The 23,924-nt window shown below is 48.4% G+C and overlaps 3 protein-coding genes across 8 annotated transcripts; all 3 read right to left on the reverse strand.

Moving 5' to 3' along the window:
- Window positions 1-2,648: 2,648 nt before the first annotated feature.
- LOC131709147 (zinc finger protein 501-like) lies at window positions 2,649-11,287 on the reverse strand. 5 transcript variants are annotated; one of them, XM_059011222.1, is made up of 3 exons: window positions 11,138-11,287; window positions 4,029-4,530; window positions 2,649-3,637 (listed from the first exon to the last, which is right to left on the reverse strand). In XM_059011222.1, exons 2-3 carry the CDS (start codon window positions 4,501-4,503, stop codon window positions 2,769-2,771), a joined length of 1,344 nt encoding a protein of 447 aa, XP_058867205.1. In that variant the 5' UTR covers window positions 4,504-4,530; window positions 11,138-11,287; the 3' UTR covers window positions 2,649-2,768. The 5 variants fall into 5 exon arrangements, with proteins under 5 accessions (XP_058867205.1, XP_058867202.1, XP_058867201.1 ...); XM_059011219.1 differs by lacking the exon at window positions 11,138-11,287 and adding an exon at window positions 6,138-6,461; XM_059011218.1 differs by lacking the exon at window positions 11,138-11,287 and adding an exon at window positions 6,138-6,460 and having other exon boundaries at window positions 4,029-4,533.
- LOC117434042 (uncharacterized) lies at window positions 6,731-18,933 on the reverse strand. The gene is made up of 7 exons (XM_059010608.1): window positions 18,487-18,933; window positions 15,290-16,832; window positions 14,144-14,169; window positions 13,304-13,822; window positions 10,235-10,259; window positions 9,438-9,944; window positions 6,731-9,154 (listed from the first exon to the last, which is right to left on the reverse strand). The coding sequence occupies exons 1-7, from the start codon at window positions 18,595-18,597 to the stop codon at window positions 7,941-7,943; spliced, it is 3,945 nt and encodes a 1,314-aa protein (XP_058866591.1). The 5' UTR covers window positions 18,598-18,933; the 3' UTR covers window positions 6,731-7,940.
- A 315-nt stretch (window positions 18,934-19,248) lies between these two features.
- LOC131709153 (zinc finger protein 22-like) lies at window positions 19,249-23,223 on the reverse strand. 2 transcript variants are annotated; one of them, XM_059011246.1, is made up of 3 exons: window positions 22,958-23,223; window positions 21,249-21,423; window positions 19,249-20,549 (listed from the first exon to the last, which is right to left on the reverse strand). In XM_059011246.1, exons 2-3 carry the CDS (start codon window positions 21,360-21,362, stop codon window positions 19,779-19,781), a joined length of 885 nt encoding a protein of 294 aa, XP_058867229.1. In that variant the 5' UTR covers window positions 21,363-21,423; window positions 22,958-23,223; the 3' UTR covers window positions 19,249-19,778. The 2 variants fall into 2 exon arrangements, with proteins under 2 accessions (XP_058867229.1, XP_058867228.1); XM_059011245.1 differs by having other exon boundaries at window positions 19,250-20,549; window positions 21,249-21,378; window positions 22,958-23,222.
- Between the last annotated feature and the right edge of the window lie 701 nt (window positions 23,224-23,924).

Genomic DNA, 23,924 nt, shown 5'->3' on the forward strand with positions numbered 1-23,924 from the left:
GAGAATTGTGAGGGTCTGGAACCAACTCCCTCCATAATGTTGTTGAAGCTGACACCCTGGGATCCTTCAAGAAGCTGCTTGATGAGTTTCTGGGATCAATAAGCTACTAACAACCAAACGAGCAAGATGGGCTGAATGGGGCCTCCTCTCGTTTGTAAACTTTCTTATTCTCTTATGTTCTTGTTTGAACAATCCCAGCGGCGGTCTGTCTGTATGTTTGCATTTGGAGTTCAATGCTTGTGCTGGACCGTGCTGGACACACAACACTTTTTTTGTAAGTGTTTATAACGCGTGCCAAGCAGATCCTCTTCCTGTGTGTGTCTAGTATAGTTTTTGTTTGTTTACTTTTTCGATCAGCTGATCGACTCGAGTGTCTTTGTCAGTGTAGCTTCACTCAGACTGCACACGTGTTTGAATCGGTTTCGCAAACATGTTTTTAAAAACCGACAGAAACGATCCTCCAGCTGCCTGATATCCGGTCACGTGGTCTTTATTTTTAATGTGTTTGTGTAGATTCCTGCATGTTCCCACACAAGCAAAATAACCACGTCACTCGAGAACGTACCGCACGCGGGTTCACATCACAAGTACATCATGTAGAGAGGAAAGCAGGTTTAAAACCTCAATTAAACAATTCAGAACATATCTCCTTAAATGAGATCCGTAAAAAAACATAATCATAATAATAATAGTCATCATCATAATCATCATCATCACTCAGTAGTGTGTCACAATATCATTTGAAACAGATTTACCTCCCTGGTCTGTATTCCCCCCCAGGGGCAAATCACAGCCAAATTACCCCCTCCCTTGTATAGGCTTTAGCCAGGCTTAGAAGCATCTGCTAACCCTGATGCACCCAGTCCTGGGGTTCAGAGCTCCCCTCAATGAAGCCTAATATTATTATTAATATTGAAATGATCAGGAGCCAGGAGTTTGAGCAGGGTTACAAACTCACACTAGCCCTGCTGCTGCTGCTGCACCCAGTCCTGGGGTTCAGAGCTCCCCTCAATGAAGTCTGTTATTATTATTAATATTGAAATGATCAGGAGCCAGGAGTTTGAGCAGGTTTACAAACTCACACTAGCCCTGCTGCTGCTGCTGCACCCAGTCCTGGGGTTCAGAGCTCCCCTCAATGAAGTCTGTTATTATTGCATGTCCTGAATACGGGATTAAATTCCTTCTCCTAAAACAATTTCTTCTGACAACACACACAAAACTAATACAAATCTATTTATTTAATAACATACTTAAAATAAATCTGCTTTTTAAATTTGTATTTATTTATTTATTTGATCCAGAAAAGGTTAGGAGATATCAGCTGATCAGCAGCTTGTATTCACATTAATTTGCATTAATAATACTGCAGAAAGAAAGAAAAGAATAAAAGGAGCCCCTGGCTGCCCTCGGAGCGTTACTGAAATGGACTTGATGCTGTTTTCCTACAATACCTCAGTGAATGAAAGTGTGCTTTCCCTCTGTCATGTGGCTCCCTAGCGTGAGTTTCTGGAGCGTGTTCCTGCAGAATGATACACTCAATGCAAGAGTTTAATACGAATACTTTACAACACTGAGAGAACAGCAAGCAACGCAGAACGGGATTGCAATGCAGATTGCTTGCAAATCCTGCTGGTACAGAGCGGTGCAGCAATCCAGTCTTTCTTCAGCATGGTTTAGGATCCTGCTTTATATTAATCAAATCGTGCAATCAGCACACAGCAGGTTTAATTGCAGTCTCATTAGGACTCGGATCACGCACATTTCCTCAGAACACAGCTTTTTAACAAGGTCCCGGTCTGAGCGTAATAATCTCACACAGCACTGCGTATGAAACCACAGACTCACCCGTATTCACACATCTCGTTTCAGTTCGTTGAAGGGTAAGCAGATCCGTCATCTTGTATAAAGTACTCGGTTCCCTTGTTAATATATTGGCCTGGTTTTGGCGCTATCTTATAATTGATAGCAGGAGGAATTCTATGCAGAAACGGCTCAGAGAAAATTGGCAGCAGTGGATAAATCAAACTAAACTCCCCCCCCTCTGTAAAACTCTGAACAGGATAGAAAAATAAAGCTGCCCTTTGTTTATGAATACACACAGTGTGCTGAGTGACGGGTGTGGGAGCAGCAGATATGAATGCAGTACTGGCAGTAAGCCGTGCCGTACACTCCTCAGAAAATGAATGCTTTTTGCTGGTCCCTTCACATAAACTAAATATGTTCAAACCACACACTAATCAGCATTAATGCTGAACAGAAATACCAAATAAACACAGGACTCAAAATCGAGTTTCACTAACAACACAGTAGCATTTCCTCAGGACTGAAAAAAAAAAAAAAGGTTTTGTGTCAAAGCATCTTTAGCACTGGTATTTATTTATCTATATTAAAAAGTAAATAAATCCTCTGAAAAATATATAGATCCCCCCTCCACCACACCACACACTCAGAGAGAGAGAGAGAGAGAGAGAGAGAGAGAGAGAGAGAGAGACACACACTTACATTCTCACACACTGAGACACCCTCTCACACAGAGACACACACCCTCTCACACAGAGACACACACCCTCACACACAGAGACACACACCCTCACACACAGAGACACACACCCTCACACACAGAGACACACACTACCACCTACATTCTCACACACTCTCACACAATGAGACACACTCTCACATACTGAGAGACACACACACACACTTACATTCTCACACACTGAGACACACAGGGATTTATAATGCAAGGTTAACAGGTTTTTTTCCCCTTATAAGTGAAAAGTCTGCTGGTGTTTTTGAAGGCCTTGTTTAAAACAGAAACTCTTCCCACAGTCAGAGCAGCGATACAGTTTCTGTCCTGTGCGAGTTCGCTGGTGTTGTCTAAGAGTTACCGAGTGACGGAAACTCTTCCCACAGTCGGAGCAGCAATATGGCTTGTCACCTGTGTGAATTCGCTGGTGTGAAACAAGGTGTCCTGACTGACTGAACCTCTTCCCACAGTCAGAGCAGTGATACGGTTTCTCTCCTGTGTGAATTCGCTGGTGTGAAACAAGTTGTCCTGACAGAGTGAACCTCTTCCCACAGTCAGAGCAGTGATACGGTTTCTCTCCTGTGTGAATTCGCTGGTGTGAAACAAGTTGTCCTGACCACCTGAAACTCTTCCCACAGTCAGAGCAGTGATGCAGTTTCTCTCCTGTGTGAGTTCGCTGGTGTGAAGCAAGGTGTCCTGACTGATTGAACCTCTTCCCACAGTCAGAGCAGCAATATGGTTTTTCTTCTGTGTGAGTTCGCTGGTGTGCTTTCAGGGATACTGAGTGACTGAACCTCTTCCCACAGTCAGAGCAGTGATACGGTTTCTCTCCTGTGTGAATTCGCTGGTGTGAAACAAGGTGTCCTGACTGACTGAAACTCTTCCCACAGTCAGAGCAGCGATACGGTTTCTCTCCTGTGTGAATTCGCTGGTGTAAAACAAGGTTGCAGGACTGACTGAAACTCTTCCCACAGTCAGAGCAGCGATGCAGTTTCTTTCCTGTGTGAGTTCGCTGTTGTGTTTTATAATGCCCTAACTGGGTGAAACCTTTCCCACAGTCAGGATATTCTCCATCGCCCGCCCTCGCTTTAGCTGCTGGACTGAAACCTGGAAAATATGAACAGTAAAGAAAGTAAGAGGGACTGCTTGTAGGCTTCGGGCACGTGGCTGGGTGGTGGAGTGGATTCAAGCATGTGAATTTCAGCTGTGAGGCTTGCACTGGGTTACACCAGCTTAAAAACACAAAGTTAAACTGAAAGCCTTTACTTTATGTGTAAAAGCAGAGTCAGTAAAGACTGATGCTGGTGAAACCGAGTCCTGGGATCAAAATCTGCCTTCAAAGTTCTCCTGTAATGTTTCAGGTCTATTTCCTCCAACACACGTTGCAATTACAAACCGATAGTAACGTAACCTACATGCTCCCTCCCTCCCTCTCAAGCACACTGTGGATATCACGCAATCTAGAATGACAATGTCACAGCTACTGGGAGTCACTCACCTGCTAGACTGCATTCTGAATGGGAGCGCCCGTCTTCCTTTCCACCTCCTTGCGTGCTGTTGGGAGAGCCTTCCTCTCCAGCGCCTTGCTCTCTCACGCAGATTCTCTCCAGCACCACGCTACACTCCCGCAGGCGTACAGGCTCCAGCTCAGGGGTGTTTGGTTTGAAGTCCTCAGATTCTTCCTTCCCTGGTTCCATGTGCTCAAACTCTACTTCAGGAGGCTCCCGTTTAATAAGGACAGTTTCCAGCACCTCTTCTTGTTTCACAGGAAGGGGTTCTTCTGTCTGGGGGATCTCCAATTCATTGTGCTCAGCTTTAATCTCAGAGACCTCTGGCTGGCTGCTGTCACATTGCATCTCACAGAGCTCCTGTTTAATGGGGAGGGAAGCCAGCCCAAAAAACTCCACTCTAATGGGGACAAGTTCAAGGAACTCCTCTTTAATCTGGACAGACTCCATCTTCACACTGTCCATGGCAGCACACGGGATCCTGTTTAGCAGCTGCTGGAAAAGAAAAGCATTTATTTATTTAAATACAGTGCTACTAAAGGCGATTCTAGAGGGCGACAAAATCTGGCCTGAATAGCAGGGGTGGCTTTACTATTATTATTTATTTCTTAGCACACGCCCTGATCCAGGGCGACTTACAGTTGTTGCAAAATATCACATTACAGATAAGAGCAGTTACAAAATTCAATAAAGTCAGTGGTAATTAAAAACAAAATCGATTACGATTAACTACTATTGAAGGGATAGAATTTCTTATAATATGTTTATAATACCAGATGATTTTACCTGACTAACCTGTGTAGAGTCAGGTTTCGGCGAGCTACAGAGTATCCACAGGACAAAATAAAAATAGAAAATAAACCCGCTACACAGGTCTGTACAGGATCAAAACGAGTCAAGAAAACATTTCTGAAGCACTGGCAGTCTCCAATCTCATTTTTATCTCTCATATAAATAATAAATGTCTTTGCGCGCCTCTTTCTGTCGTCCTCTCTCCTCACGCACGGCGTGCGAGTGAGCTGCCGAAGCCCCGCCTCTCAGCTCGAGCTGCGCGGCTTCTCTGATCCAGGAGGCTCGCGCTGCCGCTCGAGCTCGCCTACAATTCAAATATAACGGCCGCTTTTCAGACCGAACGCGTTTTAAACGATAAAGTCTGACAATAAAACACATTCACAGTGAATATGTGTGCGTTTAAAAAGCACGATACACGACAGCCGACGATGCCTTTATAACATGTTTATGTAGAGATTAGTTTAGTTATTCATTAAGTTTTCAAACTGTATCGAGTTCTTTTTAAAACTAGGTGTAGATCTTTTTACAATACAGCCCTCTTCCGATCTGTTCTAGTTTTAGTTTAATGTCACCACAAGTTAATAAACTGTGTGGAGGGTGTTCCGATATCTCCGTGCGGTTTTGGGACAGCTGTGAATTCATATTGTTGAGTTTAGAGTCACAACAACACAGCCCACAGCCGCGTTACACACAAAACCAAACCCCGCGAAAACACGAAACCTTTAGACACAACAAAGACATACAATACAGACACAACAAAGACACGTTATCGGACCCCACAAATACAACGAGGCACAAAAATACAAGACGACTGGACAACATTCACAAGCACCGGGGTCACGACTCGATCACGCTCCCCTGCACCCCACACCTGCGCTCAGGTGAGACAAAACACAACACGCAGGACACATCGCTACAATATATTGATTACCTTACGTCTATATCGACTTCAGGTCGTTTTTTGTCGCATGCCTGCGCTAGTACAAAACGGCTATACCAGCGGAAACGCCAATTCATTGGTTATATTTAATAAGGGACGGTGCTGAAAAGCCTATGGTGTGACTGTAAGTATCGCTATAGCGAGAGCATCAGATACCTGTGCTGGTACAGAAAGCATTGACCGAGCTGAAAACACCGCGGCTCACAGGAATACAGCAGCAGGAAGAGGCTTTTCTGTCTCAGCTCTGAGCTGAAAGGAAATTGCATCGGTCTTGTTGATGCGGCCATGCCGTGTTCATTTCACAAAGTCTGGGTCTGCCACACCCGAGCTTCACAAACAACCAAACTGAAATAAACATGCAACTTACTTGATCGTCAATGCCCTGTGAACTGGTGCAAGCTGATTATTTATTTATTTATTTATTTATTTATTATTTCTGAGGTTTCTTGTCAATGTTGTTCTCTTTGAAAGACCACGAATCCTTTCTCCGCAGCATGTAAAAATACTCTCTGACATCACGTCCGGGGGCGCGTCCTGTGTTTCGTCACACGCCAGGGCCACGCCTTCTCTCTGACCCCTCCCTCTTAATTTGAATATTTTGCTCTCGCAGTAATTGGGATCTTCCGCGGCCGCAGGTTTGCAATATAGTTATTCAGAGCTGCAGCAGTAAAAATGCCATTTCATTCCACAGATAAGGTCAGTTTAAATTGCACAATGCTTTTGCCTTTTGCATTCAAAACTGTCACCAGTCTAAAAGACATGCTTAACAACTTGATGTTTGAAATGCTCGCACAAAGACATGAAAAAATATTATGATGTGCGGAAGATACTTGATAGCATGACAAGCATTTTAATGCACTGTGTGAGTTTAAGGTCAATTAGTATAATTTTTTTATTGAGCCAATTTACAGTATGAAGCTGTTTGTATTATCTGCAAAATAAAAACCAGTCACAGCCGCGCACTGTTTATTTATATCTTTATTTACAGTTAGTAGAAGCCATTTGGGGTTACGCAGAGAACCCTGAACCCATCTTTATCAGGAAAGTGGACGGGTTCAACATATAGTACATTAATACAGCCCCCGGGGCCCCCTAGTGGTAATACAGCCCCCTGGGTCCCCTTAGTAGTAATACAGCCCCCAGGGTCCCCTAGTGGTAAGACAGGCCCCGGTGCCCCCTAGTGGTAATACAGCCCCCTGGGTCCCCTTAGTAGTAATACAGCCCCCAGGGTCCCCTAGTGGTAAGACAGGCCCCGGTGCCCCCTAGTGGTAAGACAGGCCCCGGTGCCCCCTAGTGGAAATACAGCCCCCGGTGCCCTCTAGTGGTAAGACAGGCCCCGGGGCCCCCTAGTGGTAAGACAGGCCCCGGTGCCCCCTAGTGGTAATACAGCCCCCGGTGCTCCCTAGTGGTAATACAGCCCCCGGGGCCCCCTAGTGGTACTACAGCCCCCGGGGCCCCCTAGTGGTACTACAGCCCCCAGTGCCCCCTAGTGGTAATACAGCCCCCGGGGCCCCCTAGTGGTACTACAGCCCCCAGTGCCCCCTAGTGGAAATACAGGCCCCTGGGCCCCCTAGTGGTAATACAGCCCCCTGGGGCCCCTTAGTAGTAATACAGCCCCCAGGGCCCCCTAGTGGTAATACAGCCCCAGGGCCCCCTAGTGGTAATACAGCCCCGGGGCCCCTTAGTAGTAATACAGCCCCCAGGGCCCCCTAGTGGTAATACAGCCCCGGGGCCCCCTAGTGGTAATACAGCCCCCGGGGCCCCCTAGTGGTAATACAGCCCCCGGTGCCCCTAGTGGTAATACAGCCCCGGGGCCCCCTAGTGGTAATACAGCCCCCGGGGCCCCCTAGTGGTAATACAGCCCCCGGTGCCCCTAGTGGTAATACAGCCCCGGGGCCCCCTAGTGGTAATACAGCCCCCGGTGCCCCTAGTGGTAATACAGCCCCGGGGCCCCCTAGTGGTAATACAGCCCCCCGGAGCCCCCTAGTGGTAATACAGCCCCGGGGCCCCCTATACTTTTCATAGAGACTCTGGACCTTCTTTACTCACTAATGTGCTAGATATATAATATAGCTTTCAAAGCCTTGCAATTTATAGCACACACAGGGATTCATAATGCAAGGTTCATTCTGCTTTCCTAAAGAGTGAAAAGTCCCATTGAACACAGTCTTTAAGTTTTCTCTCTTCTGTGAATTCGCTGGTGTTTTTGAAGGTTGTGTTTAACATGGAAACTCTTCCCACAGTCAGAGCAGCGATACGGTTTCTCTCCTGTGTGAGTTCGCTGGTGTGAAACAAGGTTGCTTGACCGATTGAAACTCTTCCCACAGTCAGAGCAGCGATACGGTTTCTCTCCTGTATGAGTTCGCTGGTGTGAAACAAGGTGTGCTGACTGACTGAAACTCTTCCCACAGTCAGAGCAGCGATACGGTTTCTCTCCTGTGTGAGTTCGCTGGTGTGAAACAAGGTGTCCTGACTGAGTGAAACTCTTCCCACAGTCAGAGCAGCGATACGGTTTCTCTCCTGTGTGAGTTCGCTGGTGTGCTTTCAGGGATACTGAGTGACTGAACCTCTTCCCACAGTCAGAGCACTGATATGGTTTCTCTCCTGTGTGAGTTTGCTGGTGTGAAACAAGGTGTCCTGACTGACTGAAACTCTTCCCACAGTCAGAGCAGCGATACGGTTTCTCTCCTGTGTGAGTATGCTGGTGTGTTTCAAGGCTGCTTGACTGACTGAAACTCTTCCCACAGTCAGAGCAGCGATACGGTTTCTCTCCTGTGTGAGTTCGCTGGTGTGCTTTCAGGGATATTGAGTGACTGAAACTCTTCCCACAGTCAGAGCACTGATATGGTTTCTCTCCTGTGTGAGTTCGCTGGTGTGTTTTCAGGTATCCTGACTGACTGAAACTCTTCCCACAGTCAGAGCAGCGATACGGTTTCTCTCCTGTGTGAGTTCGCTGGTGTGTTTTCAGGGATATTGAGTGACTGAAACTCTTCCCACAGTCAGAGCAGCGATACGGTTTCTCTCCTGTGTGAGTTCGCTGGTGTGCTTTCAGGGATATTGAGTGACTGAAACTCTTCCCACAGTCAGAGCAGCGATACGGTTTCTCTCCTGTGTGAGTTCGCTGGTGTGCTTTCAGGGATATTGAGTGACTGAAACTCTTCCCACAGTCAGAGCACTGATATGGTTTCTCTCCTGTGTGAGTTCGCTGGTGTGTTTTCAGGTGTCCTGACTGACTGAAACTCTTCCCACAGTCAGAGCAGCGATACGGTTTCTCCCCTGTGTGAGTTCGCTGGTGTGTTTTAAAATGCCTTAACTGGATGAAACCTTTCCCACAGTCAGGATATTCTCCAGCGCCCGCCCTTGCTTTTGCTGCTGGACTGGAACCTGGAAAATATTAACAGTAAAGAAAGTAAGAGGGACTGCTTGTAGGCTTCGGGCATGTGGCTGGGTGGTGGAGTGGACTCAAGCATGCGAATTTCAGCTGTGAGGCTTGCACTGGGTTACACCAGCTTAAAAACACAAAGTTAAACTGAAAGCCTTTACTTTATGTGTAAAATCAGTCAGTAAAGACTGATGCTGGTGAAACCGAGTCCTGGGATCAAAATCTGCCTTCAAAGTTCTCACGCAATCTAGAATGACAATGTCACAGCTACTGGGAGTCACTCACCTGCTAGACTGCATTCTGAATGGGAGCGTCCGTCTTCCTTTCCACCTCCTTGCGTGCTGTTGGGAGAGCCTTCCTCTCCAGCGCCTTGCTCTCTCACGCAGATTCTCTCCAGCACCACGCTACACTCCCGCAGGCGTACAGGCTCCAGCTCAGGGATGTTTGGTTTGAAGTCCTCAGATTCTTCCTTCCCTGGTTCCATGTGGTCAAACTCTACTTCAGGGGGCTCCCGTTTAATAAGGACAGTTTCCAGCACCTCTTCTTGTTTCACAGGAAGAGGTTCGTCTGTCGGGGTGATCTCCAATTCATTGTGCTCAGCTTTAATCTCAGAGACCCCTGGCTGGCTGCTGTCACATTGCATCTCACAGAGCTCCTGTTTAATGGGGAGGGAAGCCAGCCCAGAGAACTCCACTCTAATGGGGACAAGTTCAAGTTCAGGGAACTCCTCTTTAATCTGGACAGACTCCATCTTCACACTGTCCATGGCAGCACACGTCTGTTTAGCAGCTGCTGGAAAAGAAAAGCATTTATTTATTTCAATGCAGTGCTACTAAAGGCGATTCTAGAGGGCGACAAAATCTGGCCTGAATAGCAGGTGTAGCTTTACTATTATTATTTATTTCTTAGCACACGCCCTGATCCAGGGCGACTTACAGTTGCTACAAAATATCACATTACAGATAAGAGCAGTTATAAAATTCAATAAAGTCAGTGTTAAGTAATAACAAAATCGATTACGATTAACAACTATTGAAGGGATATAATATGTTTATAATACCAGATGATTTTATCTGACTAACCTGTGTAGAGTCCGGTTTCGGCGAGCTACAGCGTATCCACAGGACAAAATAAAAATAGAAAATAAAGCCGCTACGCAGGTCTGTACAGGATCAAAACTATTCAAGAAAACATTTCTGAAGCACTGGCAGTCTCCAATCTCATTTTTATCTCTCATATAAATAATAAATGTCTTTGCGCGCCTCTTTCTGTCGTCCTCTCTCCTCACGCACGGCGTGCGAGTGAGCTGCCGAAGCCCCGCCTCTCAGCTCGAGCTGCGCGGCTTCTCTGATCCAGGAGGCTCGCGCTGCCGCTCGAGCTCACCTACAATTCAAATATAACGGCCGCTTTTCAGACCGAACGCGTTTTAAACGATAAAGTCTGACAATAAAACACATTCACAGTGAATATGTGTGCGTTTAAAAAGCAAGATACACGACAGCCGACGATGCCTTTATAACATGTTTATGTAGAGATTAGTTTAGTTATTCATTAAGTTTTCAAACTGTATCGAGTTCTTTTTAAAACTAGGTGAAGATCTTTTTACAATACAGCCCTCTTCCGTTCTGTTCTAGTTTTATTTTAATGTCACCACAAGTTAATAAACTGTGTGGAGGGTGTTCCGATATCTCCGTGCGGTTTTGACACAGCTGTGAATTCATATTGTTGAGTTTAGAGTCACAACAACACAGCCCACAGCCGCGTTACACACAAAACCAAACCCCGCGAAAACACGAAACCTTTAGACACAACAAAGACATACAATACAGACACAACAAAGACACGTTATCGGACCCCACAAATACAACGAGGCACACAAATACAAGACGACTGGACAACATTCACAAGCACTGGGGTCACGACTCGATCACACACACCCCGAGCGTCGCAAACAACCAAACTCCATATTAAAAAATGTAACACACTTTATTTTACCGTGAACTCCCTGTCAACTGGTGAATTTAAATGTTTTATTTTCCTTTATTTATTTATTTATTTCCTCCTGTCTGTTGTTGATTTTGCTCTCGTTGAAAGAAAGACGACGTCACTGCAGCCCTTCTTTCGCTTGACTCGGTCACGTGACGCGTTTGCGTTCCGCGACGCCCACAGCCAATAAGAACCGCTATTTAAAACACCTCTGTTTGTAATTGGCTGGGAGTTCAGACACCGCAGCTCGAGTAACGATTGGTTGATAAAAAGAGAAAGGGGCGGGGTCGAAGTGTAGCGCTCAGCACACGTGGAAGTCAGAGAGGAGAGTGATTTTAAGAGTTATCTGGCACCGTGTTTGTCATCGTTTATCTCGCTTTTTAAACCCAGGTTGATGCGGTTCAAAGGCTAGCATTTAGGAAAGGAGGGGGCTTCGGGTGTAGCTACGCGCAGCTGAGCGAAACACGTTGTTATCAAAGGCAAAAGGGAAACACGGAGGCTATGTTAAGTCACAACTCAGATCAAACGAGCAACAGAAAGACACAGACCGATCGGGTGAGCAATTTATATTATTATTATTATTATCATTCTTCATAATAATGATATTCATATGATGTTAAACTACGTTATTAAACGCAGCGGCGTTATCAGTAACTGTCGCAATGAAGTGGTGTTTACATTCGTGTGGTGAACGCGGGGGTCGTTCATCTCTCTCTGTGTGGGAGTGTGCGTATTTAAAATACATGAATATCTACAAGTAAATGTTAATTGTAAGCTGGGTCATTGCATTACCAAAGTCATTGTATTTATCTTGCTCTTAATTGTATTATTACTTGTACTGTGACACTTGAAATGTATTTGCTTACGATTGTAAGTCGCCCTGGATAAGGGCGTCTGCTAAGAAATAAATAATAATAATAATCTGCTAAGAAATCAATAATAACAATTCACACAATTCGTCACGAGGATCTGAAAGCGCCACACTCACAAACTGAGACACAGATATCAACGAACAATTAAACCGTTCAATTAAAAACAGTTTAGTACAAAATCTGATAAATACAAAAAAAAAAAAAAAAAAAAAAAAAAAAAACTGAAGATAAAGAGTTTGCAAGAAATAGAACAATTAAGTGTCTAAATTTATATATATATATATATAAACCACACATACATATTGCTTTATTTAATAAGCGTGTGGTTTGACTCCTTGCATTCCAAGAATATACATTGAAATAACGTTCTCCACTCAACAACTGAATATTATGAATTATTATTATTAATTGCATTTATATGATATAAATTAATAACTTTCTGAAGTAGCGTTTACATCTGTGTTTTATTATTATTAGAAGCTATTGCACAGCAGTGTGATCCATTCCAGGTTTTACTACCAGCTTGATCAGCCCCCCAGTGTGTCTAGCTAACAAGCTCAGGTGTGTCTTATTATCAAACTCCTAGTGAAACCAGGAGCGGATCACACCGCTGTGCAACGGGAGTCTGATTTCTCTCCCTGACTTTTAACTTTTTTCTGTTCGGTGTCACAGGGCTCTTTCGTTGGCCACGGCTCGGTATTGGAAGGGGTCCGGATTCAAGAGGAGATCCCGGATCCAGAACTCGACCCAGACGGAGAGGAGGGATCGGAACCGGGACCATTCCGCGTTGCAGAGGAATCGCATTCCGCCGCAGGGACCGGATCTGAACCGGGATCTGACCGCTTGCAAGAGAAGAGAGCCGAGCCTGCCTGGGAAATCACCGCAGAGGAAGACCTGTGTGTTAAAGAAGAGCCCAGTGGAGAGGAGGCCAGCAGCAAGGATGTGGATTACAGTGCAAGAGAACAAGGGGGTTACAGTGCAGGAGAACAAGGGGGTTACAGTGCAGGAGAACAAGGGGGTTACAGTGCAAGAGAACAAGGGGGTTACAGTGCAGGAGAACAAGGGGGTTACAGTGCAAGAGAACAAGGGGGTTACAGTGCAGGAGAACAAGGGGGTTACAGTGCAGGAGAACAAGGAGGGGAGGAGGGAGGAGAGGAAGGGTTAGGGGGGAAGGAAGAGGGAGGGATAGGAACAGGGGAGAGGGGAGGGTTAGAGGCAGGAGAAAGGATCAGGGTAGTGGTAGAGGAAGACGGTGAAGGGGATGGAGGGTTAGGGGAGGAGGAGGAAGAGTACGTGCAAGACATCTCCGAGCTGGGCTGCATCATCGTCAAAGAGGAGGCTGTATCGGATGAGGAAGAGGGAGGAGGAGGAGGAGGGAAAGAAAAAAAGAAACGTGTGCCGTACACCGGGGTCAAGCCTCACCGCTGCCCGGACTGCGGCAAGGACTTCCACAAACCGCACCACCTGAAGACTCACCAGCGCGTGCACAGCGGGGAGCGCCCGTACCCCTGCCCGGTCTGCGGGAGAGCCTTCCGGCAGTCCGGGGACCTGCAATCTCACCAGCGCACCCACACCGGGGAGAGGCCCTACCGCTGCCCCCAGTGCGGGAAGGGCTTCGTGCAGTCGGGGTACCTGCGCCGCCACGCCCGCCTGCACACCGGGGAGAGGCCCTACCTGTGCCCCCAGTGCGGGAAGGGCTTCAGAGACTCGGGGGACCTGGGCAAGCACAGGGCCACGCACTCCGGGGAGAGGCCCCACGGCTGCCCCCAGTGCGCGGCGCGCTTCGGCAGGGTGAGCAGCCTGAGGACTCACCTGAGGATACACAGCGGGGAGAGGCCTTACCTGTGCCAGCGCTGCCCCCGCAGCTTCAACCAGCTGGCTCACCTGCACCGCCACCAGAGACTGCACACCTGAGAGACGGGACTGGGACAGGTGCTTCAACCAGCTGCCTCAGCTGCACCGCCACCAGACTGCACACCTGAGAGAGAGAGAGAGAGAGAGGAGAGAGGGGACTGGGACAGGAGCTTCAACCAGCTGCCTCACCTGCACCGCCACCAGAGACTACACACCTGAGAGAGGGGGGAGAGAGAGGAGAGAGGGGACTGGGACAGGAGCTTCAACCAGCTGCCTCACCTGCACCGCCACCGGAGACTGCACACCTGAGAGAGAGAGAGGAGAGAGGGGACTGGGACAGGAGCTTCAATCAGCTGCCTCACCTGCACCGCCACCAGAGACTGCACACCTGAGAGAGAGAGGAGAGAGGGAGGAGAGGAGCTTCCACCAGCTGCCTCACCTGCACCGCCACCAGAGACTGCACACCTGACAGAGGAGGGAAAGGGAGGGAGGAGGAGGAGGAGGAGGAGGAGGGACGGATAACTTGGCTTGTTTGATTACAAGTGTAGCGTTTCCTACGATGCTGCATGCCTTGTTGTAAATATTAGAAGAAAGAATGAAAGACTCTCCTTCCCAAATAAAATTCATACCACCCGTACTCCTGTGTGATTCTCTGGCTCCTTGCATTGTAGGGGAGCACGTGGCAGACCCGCGGGTCATTAACATTACATTCACAATCACAGCAGCATTACAATTATATGTAGTTTCAATTACACTAAATAAAGTACCACAAACAGCTGCACACATTAACAAGCGTTTAGTCTGTTTATTCTAAAATCACCCGACCAAGCAATGCTAGCCACACCCCACACCTGTGTGGTCCAGTGGTTAAAGAAAAGGGCTTGTAACCAGGAGGTCCCCGGTTCAAATCCCACCTCAGCCACTGACTCATTGTGTGACCCTGAGCAAGTCACTTAACCTCCTTGTGCTCCGTCTTTCGAGTGAGACGTAGTTGTAAGTGACTCTGCAGCTGATGCATAGTTCACACACCCTAGTCTCTGTAAGTCGCCTTGGATAAAGGTGTCTGCTAAATAAACAAATAATAATAATAATAATAACCACAGGCACGGCAAATACAGAAACGCACGGCACACAGCTTAGTTATTATTATTGTTTTATTTTCTCAGAAGCGTTTTTAATTTATTTATTTATTTTTTTTGCCATTGAACTAAGTCAAGCTTCTTTGCCGGAATCCGTTTTCAAACACCCCAGATCTTCCGGTGAACCCTCCCTGCTGCGTGCCCTTCTCTCCCTGGTGTCTTTGCTGCTGGTGCGCCGTGCAGTTGGAGAGCCGGTTGAACCCTTTCAGAGCGGCGATGCGGTCTCTCTCTCTCTCCGGTGTGGGTGCGCTCGGAGACCCAAATCCCTTTCCCGCGTTTCAGGCACCCGTGCGCTCTTTTTTCCCTCCGCGTGAATCCTCCGGTGCTTCTTCAACCCCGCTGCCGTCGGAAAAACTCTCCCCGCAGTCGGAGCGCCGGAACGGCCGCTCCCTGGAGTGCGCCGCCTGCCGGTGCTTTGCAAGCCGGGCCGAGTCGCAAAAGCTCTTCCGGCACTCTGGGCAGGGGTGTGGCTTCTGGGCGGCGTGTGTCCGCCGGTGCCTCTCCAGGCTGGCGGCCCAGCTGAAGCTCTTCCCGCAGTCCGGGCAGCGGTACGGTTTCTCTCCCGTGTGCACCGGGCCGTGCCTCTTCAAGAGGTAGGCGGTGAGGAAACGTTTCCCGCAGTCGCTGCAGGGGTAAGGCTTCTCTCCTGGGGCAGTGGAGGAGGAGGAGGAGGAGGAGGAAGGGCAGTGGACCCGCTTGTGCCTCTCCAGCCCGGTGGCAGTGGAGTAGACCCGGCCGCAATCCGGACAGGGGAACAGCTTCTCCTCCTCCTCCTCCTCTCCACGGCCGCCGGCGTGGGTCAGGCTGTGCCGACGGAGCTGTCCGGAGCCGGCAAAGGCTTTCCCGCAGTGCCGGCAGCCGTACGGCTTCTCCCCGGTGTGGGTGCGTCCGTGCATCTTCAGCTGCGTGGAGTCGCAGAACCTCTTCCCGCAGTCGCCGCACTCGTACGGTTTCTCCCCCGTGTGGGTCCTGGAGTGCTTCTCCAGCCCGTCGGCCCTGGCGAAGGCTCTCCCGCAGGCCGGGCAGGGGTAAGGCTTCTCCCCGGAGTGCGTGCGGCCGTGCTTGCGGAGCTGGGAGGGGCTGCAGAAGCCCCTCCCGCATTGCTGGCAGGCGTACGGCTTCTCTGCCGCGTGGACCAGCCTGTGGGATCTCAGCCGGCTGGCGTCGGGGAAGGCTTTGCCGCAGTCGGGGCAGGCGTGGGGCCGGTCGCCCGTGTGGGTGAGCCGGTGTGCCCGGAGGTGGCAGGGCTGGACGAAGCTCTTGTGGCACTCCCCGCAGCGGTGGGGCTTGTCCCCCGTGTGGATGTGCATGTGGGACCGGAGGCCCCGAGCCTCGTAGAACCGGCGCCCGCAGTCGGGGCAGGCGTGGGGCCGGTCTCCCGCGTGCCTGCGCTGGTGAGCCTTGAGGTGGGAGGACTGGCTGAAAGACTTCTCGCATTCGGGACAGGAATGTCGTTTCCCTCTCTTCCTCCTCCCCGCCGCCTCCTCCTCATCCTCCTCCTCCTCCTCCCCGTCTCGTTCCCTTTCCAGAAGCGACCCCGGTTCGTCCCCCTGCCCTTCCTCATGATATCCCAGATCTGCCTCCTCCTCCTCTTCCGTGTCGCCGCATTCCGAAAGCACCTCCTGCTTGATCACGATGCACCCCAGCTCCGACACGTCTTCGACAGCCGGGGGAGAAGGAGGGGGAGACCCCCGCCCTGCTTCCTCGTAATCCGGACCCCCCTCCTCTTTAAGGGGCCCCGGTTTGCGTGTCTCCTCCTTCAGGGGGCCGGGTTCGATCTCAGAGCCGCTGTCTGTGGCGTCGCTGAGCCGCAGCATCACTGCAGACGTCTGCGGGAATAAAAACGGCAGGAGCTTTAGCAGGCGAGGCGTCTGCGAGAATAAAAACGACAGGAGCTTTAGCAGGCGTGGCGTCTGTGTGAATATAAACGGCAGGAGCTTTAGCGGGCGTGGCGTCTGCGAGAATAAAAATGGCAGGAGCTTTAGCAGGCGTGGCGTCTGTGTGAATATAAACGGCAGGAGCTTTAGCAGGCGTGGCGTCTGCGAGAATAAAAACGGCAGGAGCTTTAGCAGGCGTGGCGTCTGTGTGAATAAAAACGACAGGAGCTTTAGCAGGCGTGGTGTCTGTGTGAATATAAACGGCAGGAGCTTTAGCAGGCGTGGCGTCTGTGTGAATATAAACGGCAGGAGCTTTAGCGGGCGTGGCGTCTGCGTGAATATAAACGGCAGGAGCTTTAGCGGGCGTGGCGTCTGTGTGAATATAAACGGCAGGAGCTTTAGCGGGCGTGGCGTCTGTGTGAATATAAACGGCAGGAGCTTTAGCGGGCGTGGCGTCTGCGTGAATATAAACGGCAGGAGCTTTAGCAGGCGTGGTGTCTGTGTGAATATAAACGGCAGGAGCTTTAGCAGGCGTGGCGTCTGTGAATATAAACGGCAGGAGCTTTAGCGGGCGTGGCGTCTGTGTGAATATAAACGGCAGGAGCTTTAGCGGGCGTGGCGTCTGTGTGAATATAAACGGCAGGAGCTTTAGCGGGCGTGGCGTCTGCGTGAATATAAACGGCAGGAGCTTTAGCGGGCGTGGCGTCTGCGTGAATATAAACGGCAGGAGCTTTAGCAGGCGTGGCGTCTGTGTGAATATAAACGGCAGGAGCTTTAGCGGGCATGTCGTCTGTGTGAATATAAACGGCAGGAGCTTTAGCAGGCGTGGCGTCTGTGTGTTCATTATCGCTGATCACGCGATGAGGCAACGTGAGGTGCGGAGCTGAACCAGCGTCTGAGTTTTAACACTGTCATGCACGGCGACCTCATATCGGGCCAGAAGAAAATAAACATATATAGCTATCTATCTATCTATCTATCACATATATATATATATATATATATATATATATATATATATATATATATATATATATATGGTGCATGTGGAAAAATTAAAATGAAAAATGAAAGGTTTCAATAGCAACTTGATTCAAAATACACTTTCAATGTTTCCATTCCCCTGGACTTTTTAAAATTTGTATTTCATTATTTATTTATGAAATAGCAATATATATATATATATATTTGTAATTAAAAATCTTGTGTTATAGTATCAATCACTGTGTTATAACAGTGATAAGTTTCTTCTGATGCTCGGTGTAGTTACCCTGGCTCGCGATGACAGACGTCACAAAGGCTCCCATTGATTCAGCTGCACCGCGCCGGCGGCGACACGACTCGGACTAACAGAGTGCTAACCAAACACAGCCTAAATAAAACCACAACAGCGACTCTATCACAATTACTGTGCATAAGAGAACTGACCCTCCCTCGATTCAATAAAAAAAATAATAATAATCACAAACGGATACAAACAATTGCTTTTGCATTATCAATTCAAATAAGCAAAATCAAACAATATATTTAAAAACAAAACGCTTGGTTTAACATGCAATGCAGTCCCATAACATGAATACTCAAGAATTAGAAATATTTACTGTACCGTTGTTTTTTTTCTATTGAATTGCAACCAAACTGCCACCTTTCTCCCGTCCCGTGTTTTGCCGGAACTACGATACAGGAACACTGAAAACCATTTATAGAGAAGTGGCATGAAACTGGCGCCATTGTGGCTCCGCGCTGACAGCCGGCATGCTGTTAAACTGCAGAGGATCTGGAGCCAGAATGGCGACCGCCGCCTTGCAGTTTCTCGAATCAGTTTTTAAATCAACGCCGCTAGTTTAAGGTTTTCACATAAGGAATCTGATTGGTTTCTGGGAGTCTGGGGGCGGTCCCAAAGCAAACAGCTCAACTGGTACGTCACAAGTGGCAGCGTTGGGATGAAGGATCGTCTATATATTATATTATCTCTGTATCTATAGCTTGGTGGGTATTGAGAGCAGTGTGGCGTAGTGGTTAGGGCTCCGGACTCTTGACCGGAGGGTCGTGGGTTCAATCCCAGGTGGGGGACACTGCTGCTGTACCCTTGAGCAAGGTACTTTACCTAGATTGCTCCAGTAAAAAACCCAACTGTATAAATGGGGAATTGTATGTAAAAATAATGTGTAAAAAATAATGTAAAAAAAGTATGTAAAAATAATGTGATATCTTGTAACAATTGTAAGTCGCCCTGGATAAGGGCGTCTGCTAAGAAATAAAAAATAATAATTATATATATAATGTGTGCGTAAAGTGTAATAAAACAACACAGATAAGGGGGTTTAATATATATATATATATATAGAAGACAATGTATTGCAGCTCATCAAAAATGACATCACTGACATCCACCCATCATCCTGCACATGCAATCCTGAACCCCCTCTGGATAATTCAGTACCGTTTCATCACGGAATATGAAAAACAGGTAACGCTGTTTTTGTCCTACTCAAAACAAACACTGCTGGAGAGTTGAGAGTCAAACATTACTATGAACCGCTGGCATCTCAGGTCTGGAGTTTCTGTGTCATTATTATTATTATTATTATTATTATTATTATTTGTTGTTGTTGTTGAATGTGATCTTCAAGGGAGAGCCAGGTTGTAGCTCGGGCTTCATTGACCTCTCGGTGACCCCCTGTGACCTCTCAGTGACCCCCTGTGACCTCTCAGGGGGTCAGGTGTGGAGTTTCTGCTTTATTATTATTTTGAAGTGTCACCAGTCGGAGCGAGTTTGATTATAACTTATTATTATTATTATTATTATTATTGTTGTTGTTGTTGCTGTTGTTGTTAAAAGGCGGTCTTTCGGAGCCAGCCCTGACTGTAACCCGTCCAATCACGTCGAAGCTCGGGTCACGGGTGCAGCTTCTGATGCGATCTCAGATTGGAGGCCCTGGTGAAGCGCTTGCTGCAGACGGAGCACTCAAAGGGCTTGACCCCGGAGTGGACCTGCTCGTGCCTCCGGAGGTGGGGCAGCTGGGTGAAGCTCCTCCCGCACTGCTCGCAGCCGTAGCGCCGCTCCCCTGTGTGGATGCGCCGGTGAGTCTGCAGGTTGTGCTTCATGCTGAAGCTCTTCCCGCACACGGGGCAGGCGTGAGGCTTCTCCCCCGTGTGCGTGCGCTGGTGCCGCTTCAGGACCCCTGACTGGGTGAAGCGCATGCCGCACTGGGGGCAGCCGTGGGGCTTCTTGCCCGTGTGAATGCGCTGGTGCTTGCGCAGGTCCCCCGCTTGGTAGAAGCACTTGGCACAGACCGCGCAGTAGTACGGTCTCTCCCGGGCGCGGTGGCCGCGCCGCCTGTGGGAAGCCAGCTGGGAGTGGAGACTGAAAGTCTGCCCGCATTCCGGGCAGCGGAAGAGGTCCTGCCCGCCGCTGAGCCCGTCCTCCGTGACCGGGCACAGCCCCCCAGTCTCCCCGCTCTCCTCTGCTTCGCTCTCTCCCGAATCGACCTCCTGTTTGATCACGATGCCCCCCAGCTCTGAGGGGTCCGCTATGCACAGGGAGGGGGGATCCAAGGGTTCAAGTTCGGCGGACGTCTCTTTCGGGGTCTTCTCTTCGCCGGCAAGGGGTTCTGGGGTCTCCGGGTCCTCTCTGGGGTCCGACAGAGACATCTGGACTTGCACCCCCTGTTGAAAAGAAGAGTGGTTTTCTGTTAGCGGTCAGCGTGTGTGTGGAATAGGGTTTACTGTTTCTGCTGAAGGAGGCTGTTTGGTAAAGCACTGCCAATCTAACCATGCTTTGACATTTCTGTTTTCTTACCTCAATATTATCACTGATCTTCTTTAAACAGGGCTGGGAATCAGACTCCCGCTGCACAGCAGTGTGATCCAGTCCTGGTTTCACTAGGAGTTTAATATCAAGACACACCTGAGCTTGTTACCTAGACACACTGGGGGCTGATCAAGCTGGTAGTAAAACCTGGAATGGATCACACTGCTGTGCAATGGGAGTATTTGTTTCCAGCCCTGTGCAAGCCAGCGATATGAAGCGCAGTGTCTAACCTCCTCCTATGAGCACTGACAACATTATCACTGATATGAACCCAGGCTTCAGCTGCAAACCACAAGTATAACCATTCAACCTGACCGACGCCTTCATCATAACGTTGTGCAGCGATTCTAACAGCAAGCTTGTTTTCAGACATGAATAATATATGTATATATATATTAGTGTTTGTATTTTTCTTTAGTAAGTGAATTATGGTACATTCTAAGTTTAGACACATTTATTAAAATCCAAATTATTTTGCATTTATTTACTGGACCGACACCTCTCCCCCTCCCTCTCCCTCAGTTCAGTATCAGCTTCATGCTGTTTTCAGGCACCTCTTCATTGATGTGGACAAACTCCATCCCTGCCTCCTCCTCCTCCTCCTCCTCTTCCTCCTCACTGGGGACAGTGTCCATCACCAGCCCTTCCTCTGCGTCCGACAGAGACATCTCCACATCGGGGCTCCTGCAGAAATGGGGCGAGAGCTTCAGAAACCGGTCCTCCCCTCACCTGTACAACCAAGAACCTATCAGAAACCTGTCCTCCCCTCACCTGTACAACCAAGCACCTATCAGAAACCTGTCCTCCCCTCACCTGTACAACCAAGCACCTATCAGAAACCTGTCCTCCCCTCACCTGTACAACCAAGAACCTATCAGAAACCTGTCCTCCCCTCGCATGTACAACCAAGCACCTATCAGAAACCTGTCCTCCCCTCGCCTGTACAACCAAGAACCTATCAGAAACCTGTCCTCCCCTCACCTGTACAACCAAGCACCTATAAGAAACCTGTCCTCCCCTCACCTGTACAACCAAGCACCTATAAGAAACCTGTCCTCCCCTCACCTGTACAACCAAGCACCTATCAGAAACCTGTCCTCCCCTCACCTGTACAACCAAGCACCTATAAGAAACCTGTCCTCCCCTCACCTGTACAACCAAGCACCTATAAGAAACCTGTCCTCCCCTCACCTGTACAACCAAGCACCTATCAGAAACCTGTCCTCCCCCCACCTGTACAACCAAGAACCTATCAGAAACCTGTCCTTCCCTCGCCTGTACAACCAAGCACCTATCAGAAACCTGTCCTCCCCTCGCCTGTACAACCAAGAACCTATCAGAAACCTGTCCTCCACTCGCCTGTACAACCAAGAACCTATCAGAAACCTGTCCTCCCCTCACCTGTACAACCAAGCACCTATCAGAAACCTGTCCTCCCCTCACCTGTACAACCAAGCACCTATAAGAAACCTGTCCTCCCCTCACCTGTACAACCAAGCACCTATAAGAAACCTGTCCTCCCCTCACCTGTACAACCAAGCACCTATCAGAAACCTGTCCTCCCCTCACCTGTACAACCAAGAACCTATCAGAAACCTGTCCTTCCCTCGCCTGTACAACCAAGCACCTATCAGAAACCTGTCCTCCCCTCGCCTGTACAACCAAGAACCTATCAGAAACCTGTCCTCCACTCGCCTGTACAACCAAGAACCTATCAGAAACCTGTCCTCCCCTCACCTGTACAACCGAGCACCTATCAGAAAACAAATTGCAGGTGTGGTCTGTTAATGAATCATATTAAATCAGACGGTCGCTAATTTGCCTCTTAACCCAGATTTTGAGTTCCAGCGGTTTGATTTCATAACGCACAACAAACCCAAACTACAGAAGCAACGGGAGTGTTCAAATACATGTGCACGCTGCTGCAAATATGTTTAAAACTGTAAATGTGTTTAATAATAATAATAATAATAATAATAATAATAATAATAATAATAATAATAATAATAATAATGGCTGTTTCATTGGGTCGCATTTGCACATGACATACGGTTGCCGACAAAACACACACACTTCGTTATTATTTGCATTGCTTGGTATAATTTATCAGACATACATAAGGAAATAATGCTGCAGAAACGTCCGGCAATTTGCGATACGACTGTACTTTCCTGCAGTAAACAAACAGCAGATGTTTTTGCAGAGAGAGAGAGAGGCGAGCCGTGTGTGACTTCCGAATTAAAAATGAAATCACGCGCGTTACCTGGGGTCGTTCTTTTCAGGTTCTCCAAAAAAACAAAACAAAACAAAACAAAAAAAAAAGCCCTTTGTGAAAGCAACACCTTGCCTCCGGAAACCGCAAGCGGATCCAGTTACCGGGGAGGACTGCGGGAAAACACAAGACGAGGAACTTCAGTGTGAAACTGACGCCATCGCGGCTCAAACTCAGAGCCGGCGTCGGGTAGCGGAGCCACAGAACTGGGAGCCACAATGGCGGAGATAGGGAGCCAGTTTCACTCCCTGCTCAGCACGGTGCGCCGTGTGGGTGCAGAGAAAGCAAGTCCTTATAGGCTGAGCATGCTTTCACTCTGGGAGCCTGATTGGGTCATTATCCCTAAAGGGGACGGGGTTAAAGCAGACTCCGAGTTTGTCAGAAACGCCTACTACTGTGTTCAATAATTTAGCTTCTTGCATCATTGCATAGCCGTTTGATCCATTCTTGGTTTTACTATGAGTTTAATAATAAGGACACGCCTGAGCTTGTTAGCTAGACACACTGGGGGGCTGATCAAGCTGGTTGTAAAACCTGGACTGGGTGACAGTGCTGTGCAATAGGAGTCTGATTTCCAGCCCTGAATAGTAGAGACAGCCGACCTCAGAAACTAGTAGTGGACTAACATTAGCTGCACTTCATTAACAAATAAATGACATTTTAGAACATGATATTCATTTTTTCCCCCATTAGCAGCCAGTGGTGGAAGTAATAGCGTAATGTGTTTTCTCCACCAACAGAGGGCGCTGCCTTACCTTCAAAAAGGCAATACATGCTTCCCATACATAGCGTACTGTACCTAATATAAATGATCCCATAGAATACCACCCAACTTATCATGACATTCTGACACGCGTCTAGGTTTTAACAAAAGCAAACTCAAAGTTGATCATTCACAAAGTACATAACAAGTGCGCAAGTGGTCCGGACAGCGCGTTTCCCAGCGGTGTGATTGACG

The sequence above is a fragment of the Acipenser ruthenus genome, chromosome 41 (assembly GCF_902713425.1).
Source record: "Acipenser ruthenus chromosome 41, fAciRut3.2 maternal haplotype, whole genome shotgun sequence".
Taxonomy (NCBI): domain Eukaryota; kingdom Metazoa; phylum Chordata; class Actinopteri; order Acipenseriformes; family Acipenseridae; genus Acipenser; species Acipenser ruthenus.